Raw genomic sequence first — 23,674 nt, forward strand, 5'->3', positions numbered from 1 at the left:
AATCTATGCTAATAGCTGACACAACTCCCAGTGGCCGACATGACACGCAGCGTTGCAGCTCCATAGTGCATCTTGCATAGCATAGTGATATAACCGGCTAGTGCTAGCACAACCACTGAACGTGTGGTTGTGGTAGCAGCCCTTTCACAGCGTTCCCCATTCGTGACCATGGGAGGAAATGAAGGAAGCGCAGCTAGCACCTTTGCTTGTTCAGAGCTTCAGTGGAGCTTGCTTAGGAGTCTGCCGCCGTCTCAGGAGGTGCAGCATTGTAAGCCATAACACTGTGCATCCCGTGGGCCTGTATTTTATAATGCAATGTATTCTGTTATTCTTATGCTACATGATGTATTTCCTTACAGGGATGTGCCTGAACCACAGTTTGAAGTATGATTCGAGCACTTTTAGAGAACTTCAGAAGGGAAATTTAAAGCAGAGCAGGTGCTTACCTGCTCTCTGCTGCCCCTTCCAGCTTTCTATGGGGCAGCGCACATTCCAAAAAGCCCCGCGCACCGTCAACACACACTTTTGTGTCCACACATGCTGATGTGCATGCTGACACACATGCTAATGCATTTTCTGAGCACTCTTGCAAGACTACAGTTCTCCCAAGGAAAGCCTTCATCACTGAACTAGTCCAAAATCAGTATAGGTTTTTAGATTCAGACTGAGCCAAAGCTATACTTTGTATAAGTTATACTTAAGTTATACAAAGTTATACTTATACTGAGCCAAAGTCTTCGTTCTTCCAGTGGTGTTTTATTATGTGTGAGAACGGTGAGAGTGCTAGACAACATCCAGCTTCCCTCTAGATGTCAACTGGCCAGCAGCAGTCCCTGTAACAGAGATTCCGAGATGTTGGTAACTACAACTCCCAGCATCCCCAGTTGCAATGGCCTTTGAAAATCCATATCTGAACATCCCTGTTACAGAGAATACTGCTGGCCCGTAGAACTCGGGATACCAGTGGGGACCAGCAGTAACTTTTCTTACCAGTGGGGACTGGTAATAAAATTATTGTACAATATAGGGCCACCTTAAGTGGCGCAGTGGGGAAATGCTTGAAGATGCTGAAAGGCATCATCTCAAACTGTGCGGGAGGAGGCAATGGTAAACCCCTCCTGTATTTTACCAAAGAATAACCACAGGGCTCTGTGGGTGCCAGGAGTCAAATCGACTTGATGGCACACTTTACCTTTACAATGTAGGGGACTGTAGAGAAATTAAGGAAATTACCAAAAACTATTTCATTTTGGGCTCCTCCTCCTGACCTTTCCTCTGTACTTGCAGGTTGGAGGACAGACAAACCCGTCGACAATTAGACAATCTTTTGGTGGTGTTGGGAGAAATCTGGCAGGTAACTCTAACATACTCAGTATACATGGGTTCTAATCTATCTGTCTATCTATCTATCTATCTATCTATCTATCTATCTATCTATCTATCTATCATCTTATCTGTATACTGCCCCAAACGTATGGTATGTCTCTGGGTGGTTTACAACAGCATAAAACAAGTACAACAAAAATCAAAACATTAAAACAATTTAAAACCACAATTCTAATTTAAAATCTTGGGTGAATAAATGCATCTTGAATACCTTGGAGCCTGCCTGCTTACCCATGAAAGAGACTGCATGCATAGAGGTGGTATATTTTCCGGGTCTACCTGTGTGAGAGCTCAGAGGTTGACCACAACGGGAAACAAAATGCTGGGTTCGATGGCCCTGGTGTAGTTTATTCTTATTTATTTATTTATCAAATTTATACCCTGCCCAAACTTACGTCTCTGGGCAGCCAACAACAATGGCCGCCCAGAGGACTTATGCTCTTATGATAGAACTAGTATTTTTAAGCCCGTTAAAATAACGGGCGCTAGTAGGCTGGTCCTGCCGGCGCCGTTTCTCTCCCTTCCAGGTCAGGTCCGGTCCCGTCGCCGCCGTCTCTTCCTTTCCTGCGGCTGGGCCGGACCCGCCGCCACCTCTCCCTTTCCTGCGGCCGGGCCGGTCCCGCCGCTGCCGCAGTTCCCCTCCCTGTGGCCGGTCCGATCCCGCCGCCGTCGCCTTTCCCTTTCCTGCGGTCGGGCCGGACCCGCCGCCGTTTCTCCCTTCCCCGCGGCCAGGCCAGACCCGCCACCGCTGCCTCGGCTTTCCCCGTGGCAGGGCCGGTCCCGCCGCCGCCGCCTCTGCCCTCCCCGCAGCCTGGCCGGTCCTGCGGGCGCCGCCTCCGGCCTCCCCGCAGCCAGGCGACCAACCAGCCAACATGGCCGCCTGGTGCCTGCGGTCGTGTCTCCCTCGGCGTGTTCTGGGCATGCGCTCCGCGCATGCCCAGAACAGCTGAGGGAGACATGGACACAGACACCAGCCTTGGCGACACGGACGGACATGCCAGGGACTTTATTATATAGGATGCCTCATGGCAATTCACAGGTTGAGGATTTGTTAAAAAGATGCATGTATTTGGTTCTTTTTGTCTTTATCTTACTCAATTAAGTACTTAATTAACCATATCTTTAGCAGGGATTTCTGAATACAACAGTAACCTGTCAATGATCGCAATAAAGCATACTGCTACTACAACAGTAGCCCTCATCCATCGCTGGGTCATTCTAAGAACATAGGAATCTGCCTTATACTGAGTCCATCCAGCTCAGTATTGCCTACTGGCAGCGGCTTTCCAGTATTTCAGGCAGGAATCTCTCCCAGCCTTAGCTGAAGATGCCAGGGAATGAATCTGGGACTTCTGCATGCAAGTAGATGTTCTTCCACTGAGCAACGGCCCCATCCCCTAAGGGAAATACCTTACAGCAGACAGCACTCTTACAGATGTCGTCACCCATCCAAATGCGTGGATGGGTGCTTAGTTACCCATGGACTAGTCACCCATCCAACTCCATCCATTCAACCTCCTTAAATAAACCAAATATCACAAAGAAGCCACAGGTTTCCAGCAATCTCTCCACCAATGGAACCCAGAATCCAAGGAGAGCTGGAATAGCTGGAATTTTTCACTACTCCAAGACATGGGGCTCAGGACAGCCTAATAATGTGGCAGCCAGGCTGGTCTCTGGGTCATATAGGAGAGACTATATTACTCCTGTATTGAAGGAGTTACACTGGCTGCCTATATGTTTCTGGGCAAAATACAAGGTGCTTTTGTTGGTCATAACCTATAAAGCCCTAAACAGCTTAGGCCCTGGGTATTTAAGAGAATGTCTTCTTCGTCATGAACCCCACTGCCCATTGAGATCATCAGTAGAGGTCTGTCTGTATTTGCCACCGGCTCGTCTGGTGGCTACTCAGGGTCGGGCCTTCTCCATTGCTGCCCCGAGGCTTTGGAATGCGCTCCCTAGTGAAATAAGAGCCTCCCCATCTCTGACAAGTTTTTAAAAGTCTTTAAAGATTCATCTGTTCACCCAGGCTTTTAACTGATACTGTTTTGATTGTTTTTAATGTTGTTTTCGAATATTGTTTTAAAATTTTTAAATGGTTGTGTTTTAGATTTCTTGTTTTTGTTTTTAACTAATGTTTTAATGTTATTTTTATCTTGTTGTAAACTGCCAAGAGATGTAAGTTTTGGGTGGTATAAGAATATGTACAATAAATAAATAACAAATAAAAATAATAAATACATAATAATATGAAGCTGCCATTTACCAAGTCAGACCCTTGGTCCATCTAGCTCAGTACTGACTGGCAGCAGCTTCTCTGAGGTTTCAGGCAGGAGTCCTTCCCAGCCCTACCTGGAGATCCCTGGGATTGAACCTGGAACCTGGGATGTTCTGCCACCAAGCGATGGGCTCATCCTCAGCTTCCCCCCCTCCCGCCCCCTCTTTGTTCCATTTTGCTCTTTTTCCAGATTGCTTAAGTCGTCTTGGGAAGTCCCCTTTCTTGATCTCTGTCATGGGGAAGGATGAGCACTCGGAGTCCGTCCTGCATTACTGCAAGCATATGGTAGCGTACAGAATGTGATCGTATTTGTATATTTCAGCTAAAGACAAAAAAGGACATTTTTGTATGTTTGATACTATTTAACAACAATAAGGAATGTTTTGACAAAAATCCAGGATTGTTATCAGTAGCCTGCTGGGAGATGGATGCTGATTCCTGGAGACTCTAGGTCAATCCTGAAGGGATGGTCAACCTAATTCCTAGAGCCAACCCCCCCCCCTTTCCTCCAATATTTCCCACAATACCAAGCCATTCAGACCTCCAAGATTGTTTCCAATAGCCACCTGGAGATGACTGGTGATTCCTGAAACCTCCAGGCCAATCCTGGAGGATAGGCAACCCTATCTATTCCCCATCTTCACCCTTGAGTATGAGATTCTTTGTAGGTGCTCTTACTTTCAAGCCAAGGTGAATGTGGCATTAAGATTTGGGAAATCAACTGGAACAGTTCAGGAAAAGCTAGGCCTGAGAACACTTCTGGAAATCAATTGGATGTATGTTTTTTAGTGCTTAAGTGCCACTGAACTGATATCAATGCAGGTGCATTTGCGTTCTGTCCAGTAGGTCTCAGCCATGCAGGAGAGAACCTTGTGCAAAAGTCATCTTTCATGCATGCAGCTCATGTTGATTGATGTTGACATACATCTGCATTGCTGTGCTGCTCTGGACATCATTGAATTGGGGGCTGGATCCTTTCTGCAAGAGACTAGGACATGCATCTGCTAGTTGTGTGAAATTATAGCTAGCTTGGGGCCAGTGTCTGTTTTGCTCCAAAAAAAAAACAATGAGCAAAGAATTTGCTTGAGCTTTATAGCTGGAGGCACTGTTGTACAGAACATGTAAATGTGTTTGTTCCCACTAATTGCATCTCTTTTCTTGCTTTGAGGATATGGGAGGAGTCTTGCGCCTGGAAGGACACAACACGGCCACTTACTGTGCCGTGATCACAGGCAGTGGAGAGCTCACCCTTGGCTTGGGAGACATGGACATCCACCAGCAGATAACAGAGCAATACGTAAGGTTCCGATACAACTCTGTGGGCACAAGATGGCATCAAAACATCTCCTCTTGCTTGTGTTTGCTTTGCTTTCCTATGGGACAAGGGGAACGCAGACAACAGTACTGGGGGTAGTTAGGAGAGTAACAAAGGACACATTCCAGACAAGGGAGTTTTGGAATAAACACCTTTGCAAAATTATGGCAATTGTTCATACATGGACAGGAAGGAAAAACAGCCAGTAAATGTTTGTAGACGGTGATATTTTGTGGGCTTTTGGAAATGTATTTGTAGAACTGATGGTGTGAGACAACACAGATATTCTTTTAGATAGGAATATAGGAACCTGCCTTATATTGAGTTGGACACTTGCCCTGTTGAGCTCAGTATGGGCTACCCTGAGTGGCAGCAGCAACTCAAGGTTTCAGGAAGGAGCCTTTCCCAGCCTTAAAGGTAAAGTGTGCCGTCAAGTTGATTCCGACACCTGGCGCCCACAGAGCCCTGTCTGTGGTTTTCTTTGATAGACTGCAAGAGGGGGTTACCATTGCCTCCTCCCGCGCAGTATGAGATGATGCCTTTCAGCATCTTCCTATATCACAGCTGCCCAATATAGTACCAGTGGGGATTTGAACCGGCAACCTTCAGCTTGTTAGTCAAGCATTTCCCTGCTGCGCCACGTAAGGTGAGCCTTCCCAGCCTTACATGGAGCTTTTCCAGACAGCCACTTTATGACTTTACTTTGGGAGGGTGGGTGTGAATTCACATATCGGCCAGATTTACCCTGAAGTCTGTGTGATATTTCAGAGAGCATTTCACACATGATTTGGGTTTTCACCTCTGTATTGGAACTTAGCCCAATTTAAGTCGGGGTAAAAAAAAAAAATTAAACCTCGTTTTTGCATCCAGAGTATCCGCTATGTCCCAAACTCACAGTAGTAAAGCCTTGTGGAAAAACCCTCAGTAAAGCCTGCTGTCTCAAAAGCCTCCTGCTGGAGATGCCAGGGACTGAAGCTGGGACCTTCCGCATGCAAAGCAAATGCTCTGCCACTGAGCTATAGCCCCATCCCCATGACATTAAAAAAAATTTTCAGTTGAAGTCCTAGAAGCATAGTTTTATATAAAGATTCCTTCCTTCCTTCCTTCCTTCCTTCCTTCCTTCCTTCCTTCCTTCCTTCCTTCCTTCCTTCCCTCTTCTTTCTTTCTTTCTTTCTTTCTTTCTTTCTTTCTTTCTTTCTTTCTTTCTTTCTTTCTTTTCTCTCTCTCTCTTTCTTTTTTCTCTTTCTTTTGCTTTCTTTCTTTCTTTTCTCTCTCTCTCTCTCTCTCTCTTTCTTTCTCTTTCTCTTTCTTTCCTTCCTTTTTTCTTTTCTTTTCTTTTCTTTTCTTTCTCCCTCCCCACCTTTCCTAACTTTTGAAGTGTGCATGTAAAATCTTGTACAACAACAATAATAATAAGTTAAAAACATCTTTTGTGAAAACGCCAAACTCTGCTGGTAAAGGCAGATTCTCACATGGCTGCCCCAGTTATTTTCATCATGTGATTATGTGAATGGATCCATGTGGAGAAACATTAGTGTGAACTGGGTGATACACAGAATGTGGCGCCTTGGGGAAAAATCGGCCTCAGTCACAGAATTGTCACTTGTGAACTGAAGCCATGTGCAGAATTAATTACAATTCATGGTCCCACCCAGCATTAAAATAATGCATGGAGATGCAAGTATAGCTTGAGGTAGGGGTGTGTGTGTGTGTGTGTGTGTAAAATAGATAAATCATCCACTGTGACTAGCTGTACTTCAAAGCTAGAGGCTGACATGATAACGTGCACCCCTGTGACGATGGTGTGCAGTGTGTCAGGACTGCTGGAGACATGTCAGGCAACCCCAACACTGTGTAGAGCATGAGCAGTTGCAGCGCTGCTGCAAGTCCTCCCATTTGCCACCATGGGAATAACTGCAGCAGCACCTCTCACAGAACTGCTCATTCTCCACAGCATCGGGGCTGCCTTACACATCCGCAGCAGCCCCGACGTGGTGCGTACCCTTGCCATAATGGTGGGCATCATGTCAGCCAGTAATTATTATATATCCTCAGGTCAGAGATCTGTCTTCTTATACTTTGTAAAGTGCCACAAACATTGATGGCATCATAACAATCATAATCATAATATCCAGGTATTGAAGCCCACATTCTGCTTGTGCAATCGTGAAATTTTGAAGCTGAGCAAATGCATGGCCATTGAAATCCACCTCCTTTAGAACTAGCCATCACTTTTTCTTTTTTAATTGCAGCTGTATCCTGTGCTTCCTCTGAGGAGCTCAGGGTCATTCAAATGTGGTTATCCTATTTTGTACTTTCCTCCCACCCCTGCCTCTGGAGAATCACCAATGTAATACCACCTAAAGCCTCACAATTATCTTTGTAGCCAGGCTGCAGTTCCAGACATCTTTCCGAAGCCCTCTCTGGCTTCACGGCCACCTACATGGAGCATGTTCTTCAGAAATCAACCAGAGTCGTGACAGGGTGCTGAAAGCCACTTGTCTGGTTCCATGCCTCCACCCAAACCTCTTTCCAGACACTCTCCGTTTCTAGTACGTGCCGAGCTGTAGAAACGCAGATAAACACAGTCTGCTTGGTGGTGGTGAGACATATTTTGGGACACTAATGGAAGGGGTGATTAGGAGTGATTCAGGTGCAACCCCACCCTTTCCCCCGTTAATACAACCATTGGGGGGAAAACAAAACACCAAGAGTCTGCATTTACTGGCTGATAGTGTTTTGTTAAGAAGACACACACCATTCAGCAACACATCACAGAGACCCTCAAAAAGCGGAAGATTCATTCCTGGAAGGAAAAAAAAAGTGATCATTGCTCCCGCAGTCCCCCCCCCCCTTCCTCCTCCCCCCTCCTGTTTTATTATCTAGGGAAGGAAAAGGAGGACAAAACCTATAAATGAAATATTATTTCCCTAGGATCCCAGCAGAATAACAGAACAACAACAAAAATTCTTCAGAATTTCCATCAGCCTTTACCTGTTGATGGACAGCGTTCTATGAAGTTCCCTTCAAAGACAGATTGCTCAGAAGAAAGATACAAAGAGGCTGTTGAGGGAAGGAAACCCTTACTTTCTCCCATAGCTCACTGGGGAATATTGTACTATCACAACTTAACAGGACACTGCCTTATAACAGAACTATGATTATACTATTCAAGGCCACCGTGCAGCTGCAGTGCTCCGGGGCTGATTGACATGGTTTTTTTTTCAGCCCCCTGTCCTAGATTTAGTACATGTATCAGCTGGGGTGGTTGGTACCATCTGGAGGGACGAATGCCCACTGAGATTTCTCACAAGATCTGCACCCTTAGAGGTTAAAAAAAGTGATAGCATTGCAATACTTTCAGCATCTCATTATGGTTTTATTGTCCTGACCATCGGGCCTGCAGTGGCCAAATTTGCAATGGCGGTTTAAAAGCTTTTTAAAAAATTTAAAACACAAAAATTACTTTTCTAAAAAAATGTATCCATGTCAGAGGAATGGATATGAAAATTGGCAGGAGTGTCCTCCAAAGATTACTCTGTGGAGAGAGCACAACAATTTGTTTATTGTTACCCCAACCCTAGTCTTTTCCTCAGTGCAAAAATGAATGCTATTTTACCCTAATCGTTTAGGGGGTAAGGATAAGGAAGGGGTGATAACACAGAGAAAGCTGTAAATACAACAATGCTATATCACCTGTTTTCTATCTCCAGGGGATAAAAAAGTAAAGTTGTGCCATCGAGTCGGTGTCGACTCCTGGCCCTGTGGTTGTCTTTGGTAGAATACCGGAGGGGTTCACCATTGCCATCTCCTGCACAGTATGAGATGATGCCTTTCAGCACCTTCCTATATAGGTGTAGGCATTGCCAGAAATCATTATGAGCACTTTGAGACCGAGGGCCAAAATGTGTGGGCCTGGCTCATGGTCTAATTTGGGGGAAGTTGAAAAGTACAATTGTGCACACACCCTACCCCACTGAAGTGATGCTCCTGTACTATCTGACATTCTGCACAGTGTAATACAGGCACTGCCTGCACTGCTGTGGGCATCTAAATCTATGCCCACAGATTTGCAGACAGAGTTGGTGTGCTACTAGCTAAAACTGCACAATCACACTTCTGTGATGCTATGGCCATTATTTCCAGTGAGCACACAATGTTGTGGAAGTGTGATCGCCTAATTTTAGGTTGCAGAATTTTAAGTTGTGCAGAACCAGCCCTATTCTGCAACACTGCAAACATTGCTTTAATGCCTGTGATGGACTGCCCATATTACACAGGACAGCATATCTATCTATCTATCTATCTATCTATCTATCTATCTATCTATCTATCTATCTATCTATCTATCTATTTTATTTAACACATTTGTACACCACCCAAAATGTAAGTCTCTGGGCGGTTTACAACAAAACCATAAAAACAACAAATAAAAAGGTTAAAACATTACAACAATTTAAAATTTAAAATGTTAAAACTATTAAAACACAATTAAAACAGTATCTAATTAACAGCCTGGTTGAACAAATGTTTCTTGACTGCCTTTTTAAAAGTTGTAAGAGATGGGGAGATATTCTCTTAAATATCCAGTGACCAAGCTGTTTAGGGCTTTATAGGTTATAACCAAGAACTTGTATCTTGCACGGAAACTTATCAGCAACCAGTGTAGATCTTTTAAGATAGGAGTGATATGGTCTCTCCAAGATGACCCAGAGACCAACCTGGCTGCTGCATTCTGGACCAATTGCAGTTTCCGGACTACGTACAAAGGCAGCCCCGCATAGAGTGCATTGCAGTAATCAAGTCTGGAGGTGACTAGCAGATGTACTACTTACATGTTAGCCACTGACCTTTCTTGAGTAACTCTAGAAGGAATCAGCAGACAATAGTCTTCTTTCCTGCTGAGTTGCAGAGGGGAACTTTATTTCAGCACAGTTAATGCCATACCACCCTAGCTCCTCTGTGTCACATGCAAAGAAGCACACCTTGCCTCTGATGGCCTCCAACTCATCCAACTCTAAATTTGAGGGGGCTGGCATGGTACCAAATTTACAATGCAGTCCCCATGTAAATGTGCCTTACATGACTCCTCCTTTAGGACAAGAATGAGGAAAATAAAAAGGGATAGTGACAGAATTTGGACATCTTGTTCCCCCTGTGCAAATAGTTATTGATCCACAGAAATTTATGCCAACAGGTGGAGTGGCCGCAATAGCCTAGCTACTGTAAATGGGACATACACAGGCTCACACCTCCACCTTTATTATAGGGGATGATGCATAGCTCATTCATAAAATCAACAAGGCTTTCCCTCTGCTAACAATCTCCTGCATTTCCTTCAGGTGTCCAAGTTCAAGGAGAACCTATGTTTGGCCCCACTGATCTGCATTGATGGGAATGTGCCAGTTTCCACTATTCAAAACATCTGTCATATTGCCAGAGAACATCGCCTAGCAGGTAAGAAGAAACATTGTAGTCAAGTCACAAAACATAACCTGATTCTGGGTGCTAAGCACTCTCTCTATCCACTTGAGGAATGAATTCACCCAGCATCCTCTTGCATTGCATATCTGGGCGATGTTGCTCAGGGGTGGTCTTTCATGAGATGAGGTGAAATTGGCACCTCCGGTGGTGGATCATTGGGGTGGCAACAGATTTGTTGGGCTGGCTAACCATTGGCTATGCTCTTTTGAAGTGTGCTACGAGCCAACAGATGTGGACAAAGCCTCCAAGCCATTCTTTTCAGACAGCTGGAGAGCCCTGACCTGGATATCTCCCAATCTACGGGAACTAAGAGCAATCGTTCGGACCTTGGGTCATCCTGTGCCTGCAGGTGAGGCCCTGTGAGAGTGGTGGTGAGGAAGAAAAGCTGCTTTTAGTTGTGGACTTATTGAAGTGGCCTTATCTAGATTCAGATCTTGGCCCAACCCCCTTTAGTATTGTGAGTCCTCACCAGGAGTGGCTCTCCAAGATGTTTTCCAGCTCTGCCAGGGGGCCCTTTAACTGGAGGTGCTGGGGAGGAAACCTGGAAGCTTCTCCATGCAAAGCATGTGCGTGACCACTGAGCTGTGGCCCCTCCTTAGGCCTGTTAGAGAAGCAGCTCCTGAAGGCATTGAATCTTTGCAACAGCAAACCTATCGACCACTAGGGGCATTAGGGGATAGAGATAAAGATTGTTCACACAACCTAATGGTGTGGGCCAGGGAGCAGGACTGTCCTTCATGAGCCCTGGAAGGGTGTGAAACCGTCCGGGGGGCCCTTCCAGCTGATTTTAATGGGGATTAAAAGAGCGGGACCCAGGGCGGTCACCCTGCTTGCCCTGCCCAAAGACAGTCCTGCTGGGGAGAGCGGGGGGAGAGAGAGAGACAGGATAGCATCTACCTTCCCCCCCCAGATCATCTTCTCTTTGGCTACGCCACCCACGTGCCCACACAAGCCACGCTACTGGGAGCAGCACAGCAACCTGGAGACCGCGGAAATGATGCCCAGCCTCCAGAAATCCCACGATGCACAATGCAAGGATCATGGTGTATTGGGGGATTTCCCTGCTGCCAGGCGCTCTAGCCACCTGGCTCTGTCCCTGGCTCTCTAGCCACACAACTGGGGACTGGGGGAGAAAGGCGAGCTCGTGCCCTTCTACCTCAGTAAAAGCCCAGGTAAAAAAGTTGGGCTACCCGGCAGGGCAGCGTGGGATTGGGACCGATCCCGGTGCACCACATGAGCATCCCTACCCGGGTAGGGCTGCTCATGTGCATACCCTCATTGTAAGGAAGGGGATCCCTTCTGACCACACTGTCTCTGTCCTGATTCCCCTTGCTAGACTGATTGTCTCAGGTTTCATTCTCACTCTTAGAGACAGACTTCCATCTTCTTCCCACCCCCACCCCGTCCTCCTGATGTCGTGAGCAGCTAGGCGTGTAGGCTTCCTATCTATCTGATGTCGTTTCTAAATAAACTACTTTACATAGAATGTTAACTCCATGACTCCAGACAATATTAATTAGCAGTGCTCCTCTTACTTGTACACTTCTGCTGCAGGTGTGGGGCAGATAAACGATCTAACCCCTCTGAACTCCAACAGGGCCAAACCAGATATGATGTTGGCAGATCTTTAATAAGAAGATCTCCCACACTTTAAGGGAAGGACATTTAATCTTCCCCCTCATCCCATGCTATTTTTTTTGACATAAATGACCTCCTCAAACTCTTAGCCTCATGGCAAATGCACCATCTCCTGCCATCCTGTCTAGTTTGGTTCTCAGGACAGTGTAGACTAGGGTTGCCAATGCTGACTAAAGCTATACCATCCCCAGCACAACATCCCTGCAGCGGCTCTTGCTGGTGTCTGTCTTAGGCTTCTCTTTTATAGTGTGAGTCCTTTGGGGACAGGGAGCCATTTTATTTTATTTTATTTTATTTATTTCTATGTAAACCGCTTTGGGAACTTTTGTTGAAAAGTGGTATGTAAATATTCATTTTTATTTATTTATTTATTATTATTATTATTATTATTATTATTATTATTTAATTACAATACATAAACATGAATAATAAAACTGATACATAATGACATTCATTAACCATCCTTCCAGATATGTAAATAATTAGATGGAGGAGAATGACTGAAATTTTCTTGATTTGTGAACAAAATGAAATCTGACCATATCATGAAAAAATCATTAGAATTAGCTTGACCCACTCAAAGGTGGATAATATGGGTCAGTTTTTCAGATATGGCAATATCCCACATAAACTGATACCAAGATGTCAGAGACATGGTTTTCTACTTCCACTGTTGAGCAATGGATAATCTAGCCACAGTTAACATAAAAACTATAAGATCCTTAGACAATAATGACAAATTAGCTCATATATTCACCATATAGTCTTCATATATTCATCATTTATTCATATTCCCTGAGATTTCCTGCCCTGCCCCTACAGCCACCACACCCCACCTCCTGTCTTTATATGTTTCACAATATCAAGATGTTGAAATCTCCAGGATTGCTTTCAGTAGCCATTTGGAGATGGATGCCAATTCGAGGAGACTCCAGGCCAATGCTGGAAGGTTGGTAACACTAGCGTAGATGCTTGGATAGGGTGCTTTCACATACCCTGCATCTTTTCACACATACCCTGCATCTTTTCACACTTACCCTGCATCTTCTCACACATACCCTGCATCTTCTCAATTCATAATATAAATTCTGACAAAACAGGAGCAGCAATCTGACCTTTTTTGGGGGGTTGACATTAAATATGGTGCATGCTTGAAAACTGTCCTAGAACTGATGCCACATGGAGTTGACCTGTCATCACAGCAAACTGTCATTCAGCTGGAAGTAACAGTTCTCCAAGTTTCTACAGAGAGTGGGCTGTTCTTGACAAGTGCATAATTATCATTTTGCAGCTTGTCTATTGAACAATAAAGACTCAGGCTGAGCTTCAGGTTAGATCCCCAAATTCTAAAGTAGAATGTATGATGCACAACAACTGGAACGCAGGTGGAGGAGAACTCCGCTCGAATCTGACAGGATGCAGCATAGAACCCATTTGAAGACCTATGCAATGGCGGTGCGCGTGGCAAAAAAACATTTTTGGTTGGCGCGAATTGCGTCTGCGGGCTCACGTACGGCAGCGTTATCCCGGGTGGTGAGGAGTATAATCTCTGCTTCTTCTGCCTCAAATCAGTTCCCGGAGACACTCTGCTGTGACGCCTTTAGTGGGTTCTTTGCGAATAAAATCTCCTGTATTTGGGCCGACTTGGACTCCACTATTTCTGCAGGGTCCGTGAGGGAGGTATCCAGCAATCCCTCTTGCAGTGTTAGGATGGATCAGTTTCAATCTGTGACTCTTGATGACGTGGACAGGCTGCTTGGAGCGGTACGGCCTACCACTTGTTCTCTGGATCCTTGCCCGACCTGGCTGCTTCGATCTAGCGGAGAGATTGTTGGAGATGGCCTGGTTAATATCATAAATGCATCTCTGGGGGAGGGTAGGGTGCCTCCTTGTTTGAAGGAGGCAATAGTTAGACCTCTTCTTAAGAAGCCTACCCTGGATCCCTCAGTGATGGATAGTTATAGGCCAATCTCCAATCTCCCCTGGCTGGGCAAGGTAATCGAGAGGGTGGTGGCTAACCAGCTCCAGGCGGTTTTGGAGGAATCTGATTATCTAGACCCATTCCAAACTGGCTTTAGAACGGGCTATGGGGTTGAGACAGCCTTGGTCGGCCTGATGGATGACCTTTACCGGGGAATCGACAGAGGGAGTGTGACTCCGTTGGTCCTCTTGGATCTCTCGGCGGCGTTCGATACCATCGACCATGGTATCCTTCTGGGTCGCCTGGAGGAGTTGGGAATAGGGGGCACTGCTTTGCAGTGGTTCTGTTCCTATCTCTCGGGTAGATCCCAGGTGGAGGAGCTTGGTGACAGTCGCTCCTCAAAGCAGGAGCTGTTATATGGAGTCCCTCAGGGCTCCATTCTGTCACCAATGCTTTTCAATATCTACATGAAACCGCTGGGTGAAGTCATCAGGAGATTTGGTGCTGGGTGTTATCAGTATGCTGATGACACCCAAATCTACTTCTCCTTTTCATCTTCAGGAAATGGCACTCATTCTCTCAATGCCTGCCTACAGGTAGTAATGGGCTGGATGAGGGAGAACAAATTGAAGCTGAATCCAAGCAAGACGGAGGTGCTCATTGTGGGGGCTCAGAATCTGAGGAGTGAGTTAGTTCTCCCTGTGTTGGATGGGGTTACACTCCCCTGGAAGGAGCAGGTGCGCAGCTTGGGAGTACTCCTGGACCCAGGCCTCACCCTGGTCTCTCAGGTGGAGGCCATGGCCAGGAGTGCTTTCTATCAGCTTCGGCTGATTTGACAGCTGCGTCCATTCCTTGAGGAGGATGACCTCAAAACAGTGGTGCACCAGCTGGTAACCTCCCGGCTTGACTATTGCAATGCGCTCTACGTGGGGCTGCCTTTGTACGTAGTTCGGAAACTTCAATTAGTTCAGAATGCGGCAGCCAGATTGGTCGCTGGGGTAACCCGGAGAGACCATATTACGCCTATTTTGAAACAATTACACTGGCTGCCGATATGTTTCCAGGCAAAATACAAAGTGCTGGTGATTACCTTTAAAGCCCTGAACGGCTTAGGTCCAAGTTACCTTAGAGAGCGCCTTCTTCTGCATGATTCCCACCGCACATGAAGGTCATCTGAGGAGGTTCGTCTCCAGTTGCCACCGGCTCATCTGGTGGCAACTCGGAGGCGGGCCTTCTCTGTGGCTGCTCCGGAGCTGTGGAATGTGCTCCCTGCGGAAATCCGTAATTCGAGTTCTCTGTTGGCCTTCAGGAGGGCCCTTAAAACATATTTGTTTGGCCTGGTCTTTCAGGGCTTTTTTAAAAAAATTAATTTTTAATTTTTAATTTGATTTAGGGTTTTTAATTACTTAACACACACACACCCCCGGCCTTGTGCAGAGGGGAGGGAGTTTGTCCCAGCCTGTCCTGCACGAAGCCCAAGAAGGGTTCCGTTTGACCCTTTTGGTCAAGGGGCAGGGTTTCGGCCAGGATCGACCGATCCCCGCCCCATTCTCCATTCTCTCTTCAGTTGGGGCCAGGCAGTCACAGGAGAAGGAGCTCTCCCCTCCCTCCCTCCCCAGTACAGAGCGGGTCTAGCGACTGGTCGCCTGAAGGGGCTGAGTAGGAATTTTTTGCTTCCAACGCATTGGCCACTGTTGGGTTTTTTTTTGCCTACTCCGTTCTGTGTCCTGGGTGCGTAGTTAGAGTTAGGTTGGCCACAATGGCAGGAACAGTGCGGGCGGGGTGGTAATTTGAGGGTTAGAACATCGGTGAGCACCCTTGGATATGTAAAAGGGGTGATTGGTTAATCGCTCCTTTGTAGCCTGTGCGGCACGGGGAGAATGATTGCCATGAACCCTGCTTCAGGACTTCTCCAACCTTTGGGCTGTGCGGTCCGGGGTGGACGAATGCCTAGAAGTATCCAGATCCTCTCTTACAGAAGGGGGGGTTGGCTTTGAAGGAATTGGGTGGGGTGTACCTGCCCATTCCCGAGCCAGGGTGTGTCGCCCAGTAGGGTGCTGGGTAGGACTTCAGAGTTCTGACCTGCATCTATTGGCCCGCACTGTTCTCTAAGGGTGATTAATCACCTGGTGTTCCAGTCTGCCATGCCTTGTGTAATAGTTAACAAAGTTACACAAGTATTACACAAGTTTCTTCCATACTAAGTCTACGTGTCTTCTTGAGCTGGGGTCTGGGGACAATGTTTAATTTTTGTTTTAAAATGTTTTTAAATTGTTAGTTGTTGTGTTATTGTTTTTAATTTGTTTTAGCTTTTTATTGTTTTATAAGTTTGTTTTAATTGTAAACCGCCCTGAGCCATTTTGGAAGGGCGGTATATAAATAAAATAAATAAATAAATAATAAATAACAAGGAGGTTTGCACGGAGTTTGTTATTTTGCAAAATTCACCCAGCTGCCAAGGCATGTTTTAAAGATGTTCACAACTTTCCTTTCCCTGATGTTCACATCTGGGGATTTGGAGAACGGAAAGAGGCCAAGGCCAAGGCCGGTGTTTAGATAGGTCAAGGTTCAGTGAATGGTACCACAGAGAAGGAAGTATATGCCCTGCAGCAAACCTAAGACAGTCCACTCAGCTGAGTTGATGTGGAGCAGTGCTAACATCTCATTAAACTGCAGCTCAGTAGTAGAGTATCTGCTTTGCAAGCAGAAGGTCCTAGGTTCAATCCCTTGTGTCTCCAGGTAGGGCTGGGAAAGACTCCTGCCTGAAATCTTGGAGAGCTGCTGCCAGTCAGTGTAGACAATATTGAGCTTGATGGACCAATAGTCTGACTCAGCAGAAGGCAGCTTCTATGTACTATGTTCCTAACCAACCATAGCCAAGGCCCTTGTGAAAATACCCAGCTTCCCCACTTCCACGCCCCAGTAGCACATTCAGGAATGGAGCTATTGTGGTATTTTCTTCTCCCCACTTCTGTTCCTTGGCAGGAACATTCTGAATGGTTTATTGAGGCCTTTCCTCTTCCGATCTCTAGCAGAAATTATTAATCTCCAGTTCTAATCTCCAGTTCTTCTAATCTCCAGTATATTCCAGTGGTAAGGGAAAGCTCAGGTCAACCGTTTTCTTGTGGCTTTATGCTCTTTGACTACTTTCATCCATTGGTATCTACAGATTTGCCAACCAAGCTGGAGGATGTTGTCGAGACTGCCATGGCCCTTGTCTGCCCCTTACTGCAAGAGTTGCACTGTGTCGTGGTCACACTTGGCCAAGATGGAGTCCTGGTGTGTGGCCAGAATGTAGGAGGAACTGTCTCTCTTCATCCCGGAACTTGCAATAAGGTAGATGCACTAGAATCTATCTGGCAGAGTGCCTGGCAGAATTGCTCCCAAACATAACATGCACATATATTACATGTGTACTCTTCCTGAGAATGTTTAGTCTTAAAACTAGAAAAGTTGATCCTCAGAACTCTATAGAATTTTTTATGTCACCAGAATTCTAGAATTTTTTATGTCACCAGAATCCCAACACATGCATGTTCACCTGAAGCTAAAACTTATCCCTAGAACTGGAAAAAGACTCAAAAGTATAAGTATCAAAATCTCAGAACTCATACTCTTAGGGCTTTGGTTTTGTGGATAGTTCTTTGCAAGCAAAAAATTTGGGAATCTAATATGGGGGATGTTCCCCTCCCTCAATTAGAAATTAGTTCTTCGGAGTTAAGCATGGAGGACCTTGGCTGGACACTTGGAGTAACAGCTTAATAGTGCATACCTACAATAAGCCCAATTTATTGCAACTGTCTCTTCAACAACAACAACAACAACAACAACAATTTATATACCGCTTTTAAACAAAAGTGTCCAAAGAAATAGAGAAATAATAAACAAATGAATAAGATGGATCCCTGTCCCCAAAGGGCTCGCAGTCTAAAAAGAAACATAAGATAGACACCAGCAACAGTTACTAGAGGGATCACTCCCGATCTGATTCCCACTGCTTCTTCCTCGGGTAGCCCTGTTTCAGAACCCGGGCTAAAAGTGAGGTAGGAGGATAACTACTACAACTACTACAAATATTTATATACCACATTTCAACAAAAGTTTCCAAAGTAATTTACATAGAGAAATAATAGATAAATAAATAAACAAGATGGCTCCCTGTCCTCAGAGGTTTCACAATCTGAGAAAAGGATCATAATGCAGATACTAACAACAGCCACTGGAGGGATGCTGTACTGGGGTTGGATAGGGCCAGTTGCTCTCCCCTTGCTAAATAAAGAGAATCACCACTTTTAAAAGGTGCCCTTTTGCCCAGTTAGCAGGGGATAAGGGTGCCCTCCTATCTCACTGCCCAGTTGTATGCTTGCTTGGGATGCCAGACGCTGTTCCTGAGCCGCCGGCAGCCATCTGCACCAAAGAGGCCAGGGGAAGATGTGTCCCGGCAGCAGCCAGATTTCCCAGTGCACCATGTTGCTTGCACGGTGCACTGTGGGTCATCTGACAGCCCGGCACCCTTCCCCCTGCCTCCCACTTGCTGCGCTGCCTGCCCCTGAGCCGTTCATCTGAACATGCAAGCATCAGAGCCGTGGTTCAGTCCCTGGATTGTGTGGGGGAAGACAGGTAAACCCTGGCCTCCCCCACATTCCTCGCCAGCCTCCGCACATTGGTCGTGAGCACAACCTCGTCGTCGTACAATTCTTTGCTGGGTTCCGTTTCTGACACTGTTTGCTCCCTACTCTCTCTCCAGACCACAGGAAGTGAGCTGTGTGCCACTCACTACCCAGCAATCCCCATCCCCGCAGAGGAGATAGTGAACGTCTCTGGAGCAGGTGACAGGTACGTTGCTAATTGCCCAGCGAGCTTGCTGCCATGTTAATCACTTTGGGATCCTCCAGCCGCCTCTGTTTGGTCCCTGCCACCTTGGTTGCTGTGACAACATAACAGTGCCTGCGCGTACGCAGCATTGCTAAGGAATAATTACCCCAAATATTTATCTGGAGGTGGTGAGAGATACGAAGGTTATTGTGAGCTGTCGTTCGCTGAGCCTTTATGGAAGAGAAAAAGGAACGGAGGCAATTAAGGCTCAGTGAGATACTGCAATCTTTCCTCCGAGTGCCTTGAGATACAATGATTGAGTGAAGCACCTGGGCCCTCTTAGGAGAGCACGCCAATTAATGGAAGTCTTCAACACCTTTGGATCTTAGAGATTTTTCCTTGGGTTAGCAGCCCAATCCTACTGCTCCCCTAAAGTTTCAGTGGAGCAAGCACTGGCTCGCAACACTCAGCAACTTTCAAGAGTATGTGTACACTGCATATTTAAACCAGTCTGAAACTAGTTTTAAGTGGCACGGCTTTTCTCCAAAAGTCCTGGAGTGTTCCCAGGTGGTGATTTTACTTTGATTAACCATGGAAGGGCAGGTGTGCATTCATATATCTTCCAGATTTACTTCGAAGTCCCTGAAAGCTATTGGGGAGTTTCATTGCATATGAGAACTTAGCCCAATTTATGTCCAGGTTTATTAAAAAAAAATCCACTTTTAGTGTCAATTTTTTAGGCAAATTCAAAATATCCGTAACTCGCAGTACTTCACTCCTCTTAATCCCACAGTAAAACCTGCTGTCTGGAAAGCTCCTGGCAATTTTGGTTTTTTTGTTTTGTTTTTTTAAAAACCACAATGGATCACATAAAACTAGCAAACAACATATAAACAAATGCAAACAAAATTCAGCACTATTAATGTCAAAAAAGGTACAGAAAATCTCCATATCAAGTGTTTCACATGATAAATATCAACTTTAACTGTTCTGGCCTAGTATAAGTGGATTTAGGATTGTCAATAAAATTAAGAAAAGGAATCCACCTTTCTGAAAAACAGCTCAAGGTTGACTCAGCCTTCCATCCTTCCAAGGTCGGTAAAATGAGTACCCAGAATGTTGGGGGCAATATGCTAAATCATTGTAAACCGCTTAGAGAGCTCCGGCTATAAAGCGGTATATAAATGTAAGTGCTATTGCTATTGCTATTTTGCAACTCCCAAAGAGGTCTTTGCTAGCGATGCTGTGCCCCTTCATTGTTCCCAGAGTTCTTTGTGCCAGGATGTCATGCTGTGGGCGATCCCACCTTACGGCTGCACCCTCTGCCTCTATCCTCCAGGTAGGGAGGATGCTGGTTTATGCTGACAGCTGCTGTAATGGAGCCCACAGATTCCACTGCCAGCAATTCACCTACGTCAGAGCCCATTTGGTAGAGTGAGACGCTTTACCAGGGCGCTTTCCAGGCTAGCTGCTGGAACAGCAGCAAAATGCCTCCGTTCAGGCAAGTCACATTCAGGACGTAAACAGCAGGGGGAACAGTCTTGCAGCAACTTACAACCCCCAAAACACAGCAACTTTTTCACACCGGATGTACGACGTCCTTGCTCTATATCGCAGCGATTAAATTCACAACAAGGCATTGGAAATGTGAACGGCACCTTGCTGTCTGTGTAGGGACTGCGGTGTCACGACGCAGGAAGTGTGGAAATACACTTCCGAGATATGTCCTGACCCCATTGTAGGGTCTAGTCTGGAAAGTGCCCAGGTCAACCAGAGGGGCAACAGCTGATGAAGAGGCAGCCAGGAACTCCTGTAAGAATCAGAATGGAGGATGTTCTAGCAAGGGCAGAGGCATTTAAATGGAGAGACAGAAGAGGCTGAGGAGGAGAGACGGAGAGCAGCAGACGGCTGTTCCCTGGAATCAGGAGATGGCCAGGGGAAGCAAGCCCTAGAGGAGGAGGAGGAGAAATTGGGAGCTGGTTAAAGCCCCTTCCTTTTGTCACTGAAGCCTCAAGGGAAGTGAGCCTGTTACACATGCCATAACAGTCAGCTAATTGTGAAAATGAATTAACTTCGCATTTTGAGACTGGTCTGTACTCTAAAGCAGGGACATTGCTAGGTACTTAAAAGTTCTGGGGCCAGGGCCCACAGCCCCCCTTTTGATAATTAAATTCAATCATGCCCCCTGCCCCAAATAATTATGCATGCCTTTTAAAGTCTCTAGCACAGCACCGATGAAGGTGGAAGAGCTAGGTGAAGCTAGGAGTTCTCTCCCCTGCTGCACGTCGTTTCTGGAAGAGGTGATGGAGGCAGCTGGTGAGATTTGGGGCTCTGACTCTGATAATTGGGGGCCCGTGCCCCATGGCTCATCCCCTAATTATGCCCTTGCTACGAAGGTGAATCACTTTCAAATCTGTCTGACTGTCAGAGCTGACAGCAAGGGACCCTAGAAACTGTAGTGTTAGGAAAGAGTGCAGGCAGCATCTATAATGGAGAAATTGAATGAATTAATTGAATGAATGAATGAATGAATGAATGAACTTGTACAGCCCTGCACTTCCCAGGAGTCTTTGGAGGAAGCCACACCTGTTAAGTCAGCATAAAACCAGGCTAAGCCTGGACTGTAGATAGACCTAAGTTCTCTAGCATCTGAAGTGGCTTCTTCTCTCTTCAGCTTACTGGCTGGAATCATCGCTGGCCTGCTTGCTGGAGAGGACACGGATAACTGCATCCGGATGGGGCTCTTGTCTGCCAGCCTCTCCGTCCGTTCACATGAGCCTGTTTCTCCAGAGATCAACGCCAGCAGGGTGAACCTGGCTCAGGTCAAGACTCAGAGCTGGCTAGAAACAAAGACATGGAAGCTGCCGCAACCTTAGGTCTTCTGCTTTAGGCTTTCCGCTCTCCTCCTCCCAGCGGCACCTGGAGCAGGCACATGCCCTGCCTTTCCTTCCTCCAGCAGAAGCCTTGCTTGGAACCTGAAGCAGTAGCCTGTGGTTACAGGAGGCAAAGAGGCAGCGGCTGAGTTGCTGTATACTGACCTCCCTACCTTTTCCCCTCTCGATTTCAACCACACATATTCTGCACCGAGAAATGCTGGACTCTGCAATCTGTATACATTATTCAGATCAAACACATTTACATATGTTTCCTTCATTTGCATAAATTCTGCTTGCGTTAGTCGTGTGGCCTCCCATAGGACAGGCTCCGCAGGGCCATGAAGCCCCAACCCCTGACTACTGCTCTGGTTTGAGGGACTGCATCAGGTATTAGGCTTGTGCCCGAAACGTTTCAGAGGCCATTATGAAGGCCTCCGAAACGTTTCGGCGCTGGGGGCAGTTTTGGCGCCGAAACGCTGACGGGGGTAGCTCTTTAAGGGCGGGGGAGGGTGTACTCAACCCTCGTGTGTGCGCACATGGCAGAAGGGCGCACGCACGACAGGCGCACACGTGCTCGTGACTTCCAGCCACTTCCGGCCGACGGGGGAAACGGGGCGGCAGGGAGGAATGCTGCCACCCCGAGGAGCTTCAAAACGACAGCGCACTGGTGGGGGAAATGCGGCGGGAGGGGTGAGTACACTCTCCCCCGCCCTTAAAGTGTTACCCCCCGTCGGCACTGAAGATCTTCATGCACATCCCTATCAGATATTGCTCAAAGGCAGGGGCGTAGCAAGGTTGGAGTGGGCCCAGAGACAAGATTTTAAAATGTCCCCCCTCACTGAAGCTCAGCTCATGAAGTAAAGAAATCTTAAATGAGGCTGAAAAGTGGTAACAAAAAACATAGTAAAAAAAATATATATAAAACCTATGTGCCACAATAGAACATCATCCTAAATTATTTTTTTAAAGGTTTTGTAAATTGTGGACGATGCAAGTCATTTAATGGTACTAGAGAAAGACATGCTGTTCTGGTAGCTCCAGCTCTTACCGCTCACATCAATTTCGAAGGATGAATACAACTGAAGGAAGCCTGGGCGTGTGCGCAGCTGGGGGAGTAAGTCACATGACTTGCCTCTGGGGGGCCCCCAAGGCAGTGGGCCCCCAGATAATTGTCTCCCCTTGCCCTATTATAGTTACGCCCCTGCTCAAAGGGCTTGAAGTCTATGGCTCTGAGTTAGAATTAGTCACAAATAAGGCCGTCATCCTATGGGCAATTCCAAGGGTAACGGAATCCCTTTTGCAATCAAAAGTTATCACTTTTGCAAGAGCTGTAGCCATAAGCAAAATTTCAAATTGATATTATATACACCCACTGGCAAGAGAACATCTCCTACTATAAGGCCATATTTTTTCAAAACCCTTCAGTATTATAGTGTTTGAAACATGCAATTTAAAAAATAAATAAAAAATTCTTAGGTGATTTTAAAAATTGTTAAATAGTTTTAAGTTTTTGTATATATTTTAATTTGTTTTATGCTATTTTTAACCGCCCAGAGATGAAAGTTTGGGGCAGTGTACGAATTTGATTAATAAATAAATAATAAATAAATAAATAAAAATGCATTGGTAATGGATTCAGAATTTTGGGATGTAATTTCTGATTCCGTTACCAATGTATTTTGCACATTCAGACACTGCAATATTTAAGGTTTTTGTAAACATATGGCCTTCTGGTTCATCATCCACGAAAAGAACCTAAGGCATCACTTGCTGAATAAAGCAGAGTGTTGGTGGGCTTAGGAAGGTAGTGTATGGTGAAAATTCCTTTCCCTGTAATTTCTGCATCATCGATCCCACCAGCAAGTTGGCTGCAACAGTTGATAAAAGAGTGGCAGTGCATATGAATGATCAATAAAGCGAAAGACTTGTCAAAGTTGCTGTTGAGATGCCGCAGACCCCTT

The 23,674-nt window shown here is 46.0% G+C and overlaps 1 protein-coding gene across 1 annotated transcript in view; it reads left to right on the top strand.

Annotated features, from left to right (window-relative positions):
- LOC128327452 (uncharacterized) overlaps positions 1 to 23,643 on the top strand; it is a 56,913-nt gene extending 33,270 nt beyond the window's left edge. The window contains exons 11-18 of the mRNA XM_053256251.1: positions 1,288 to 1,354; positions 3,855 to 3,949; positions 4,833 to 4,961; positions 10,322 to 10,436; positions 10,675 to 10,812; positions 17,192 to 17,358; positions 18,770 to 18,858; positions 21,512 to 23,643. Of these exons, the coding sequence (XP_053112226.1) occupies positions 1,288 to 1,354; positions 3,855 to 3,949; positions 4,833 to 4,961; positions 10,322 to 10,436; positions 10,675 to 10,812; positions 17,192 to 17,358; positions 18,770 to 18,858; positions 21,512 to 21,713 (1,002 nt within the window). The 3' untranslated portion in view covers positions 21,714 to 23,643. The remainder of the gene's footprint in view (positions 1 to 1,287; positions 1,355 to 3,854; positions 3,950 to 4,832; positions 4,962 to 10,321; positions 10,437 to 10,674; positions 10,813 to 17,191; positions 17,359 to 18,769; positions 18,859 to 21,511) is intronic.
- Positions 23,644 to 23,674: the final 31 nt, after the last annotated feature.

Source organism: Hemicordylus capensis, chromosome 5, assembly GCF_027244095.1.
Source record: "Hemicordylus capensis ecotype Gifberg chromosome 5, rHemCap1.1.pri, whole genome shotgun sequence".
Lineage (NCBI taxonomy): Eukaryota > Metazoa > Chordata > Lepidosauria > Squamata > Cordylidae > Hemicordylus > Hemicordylus capensis.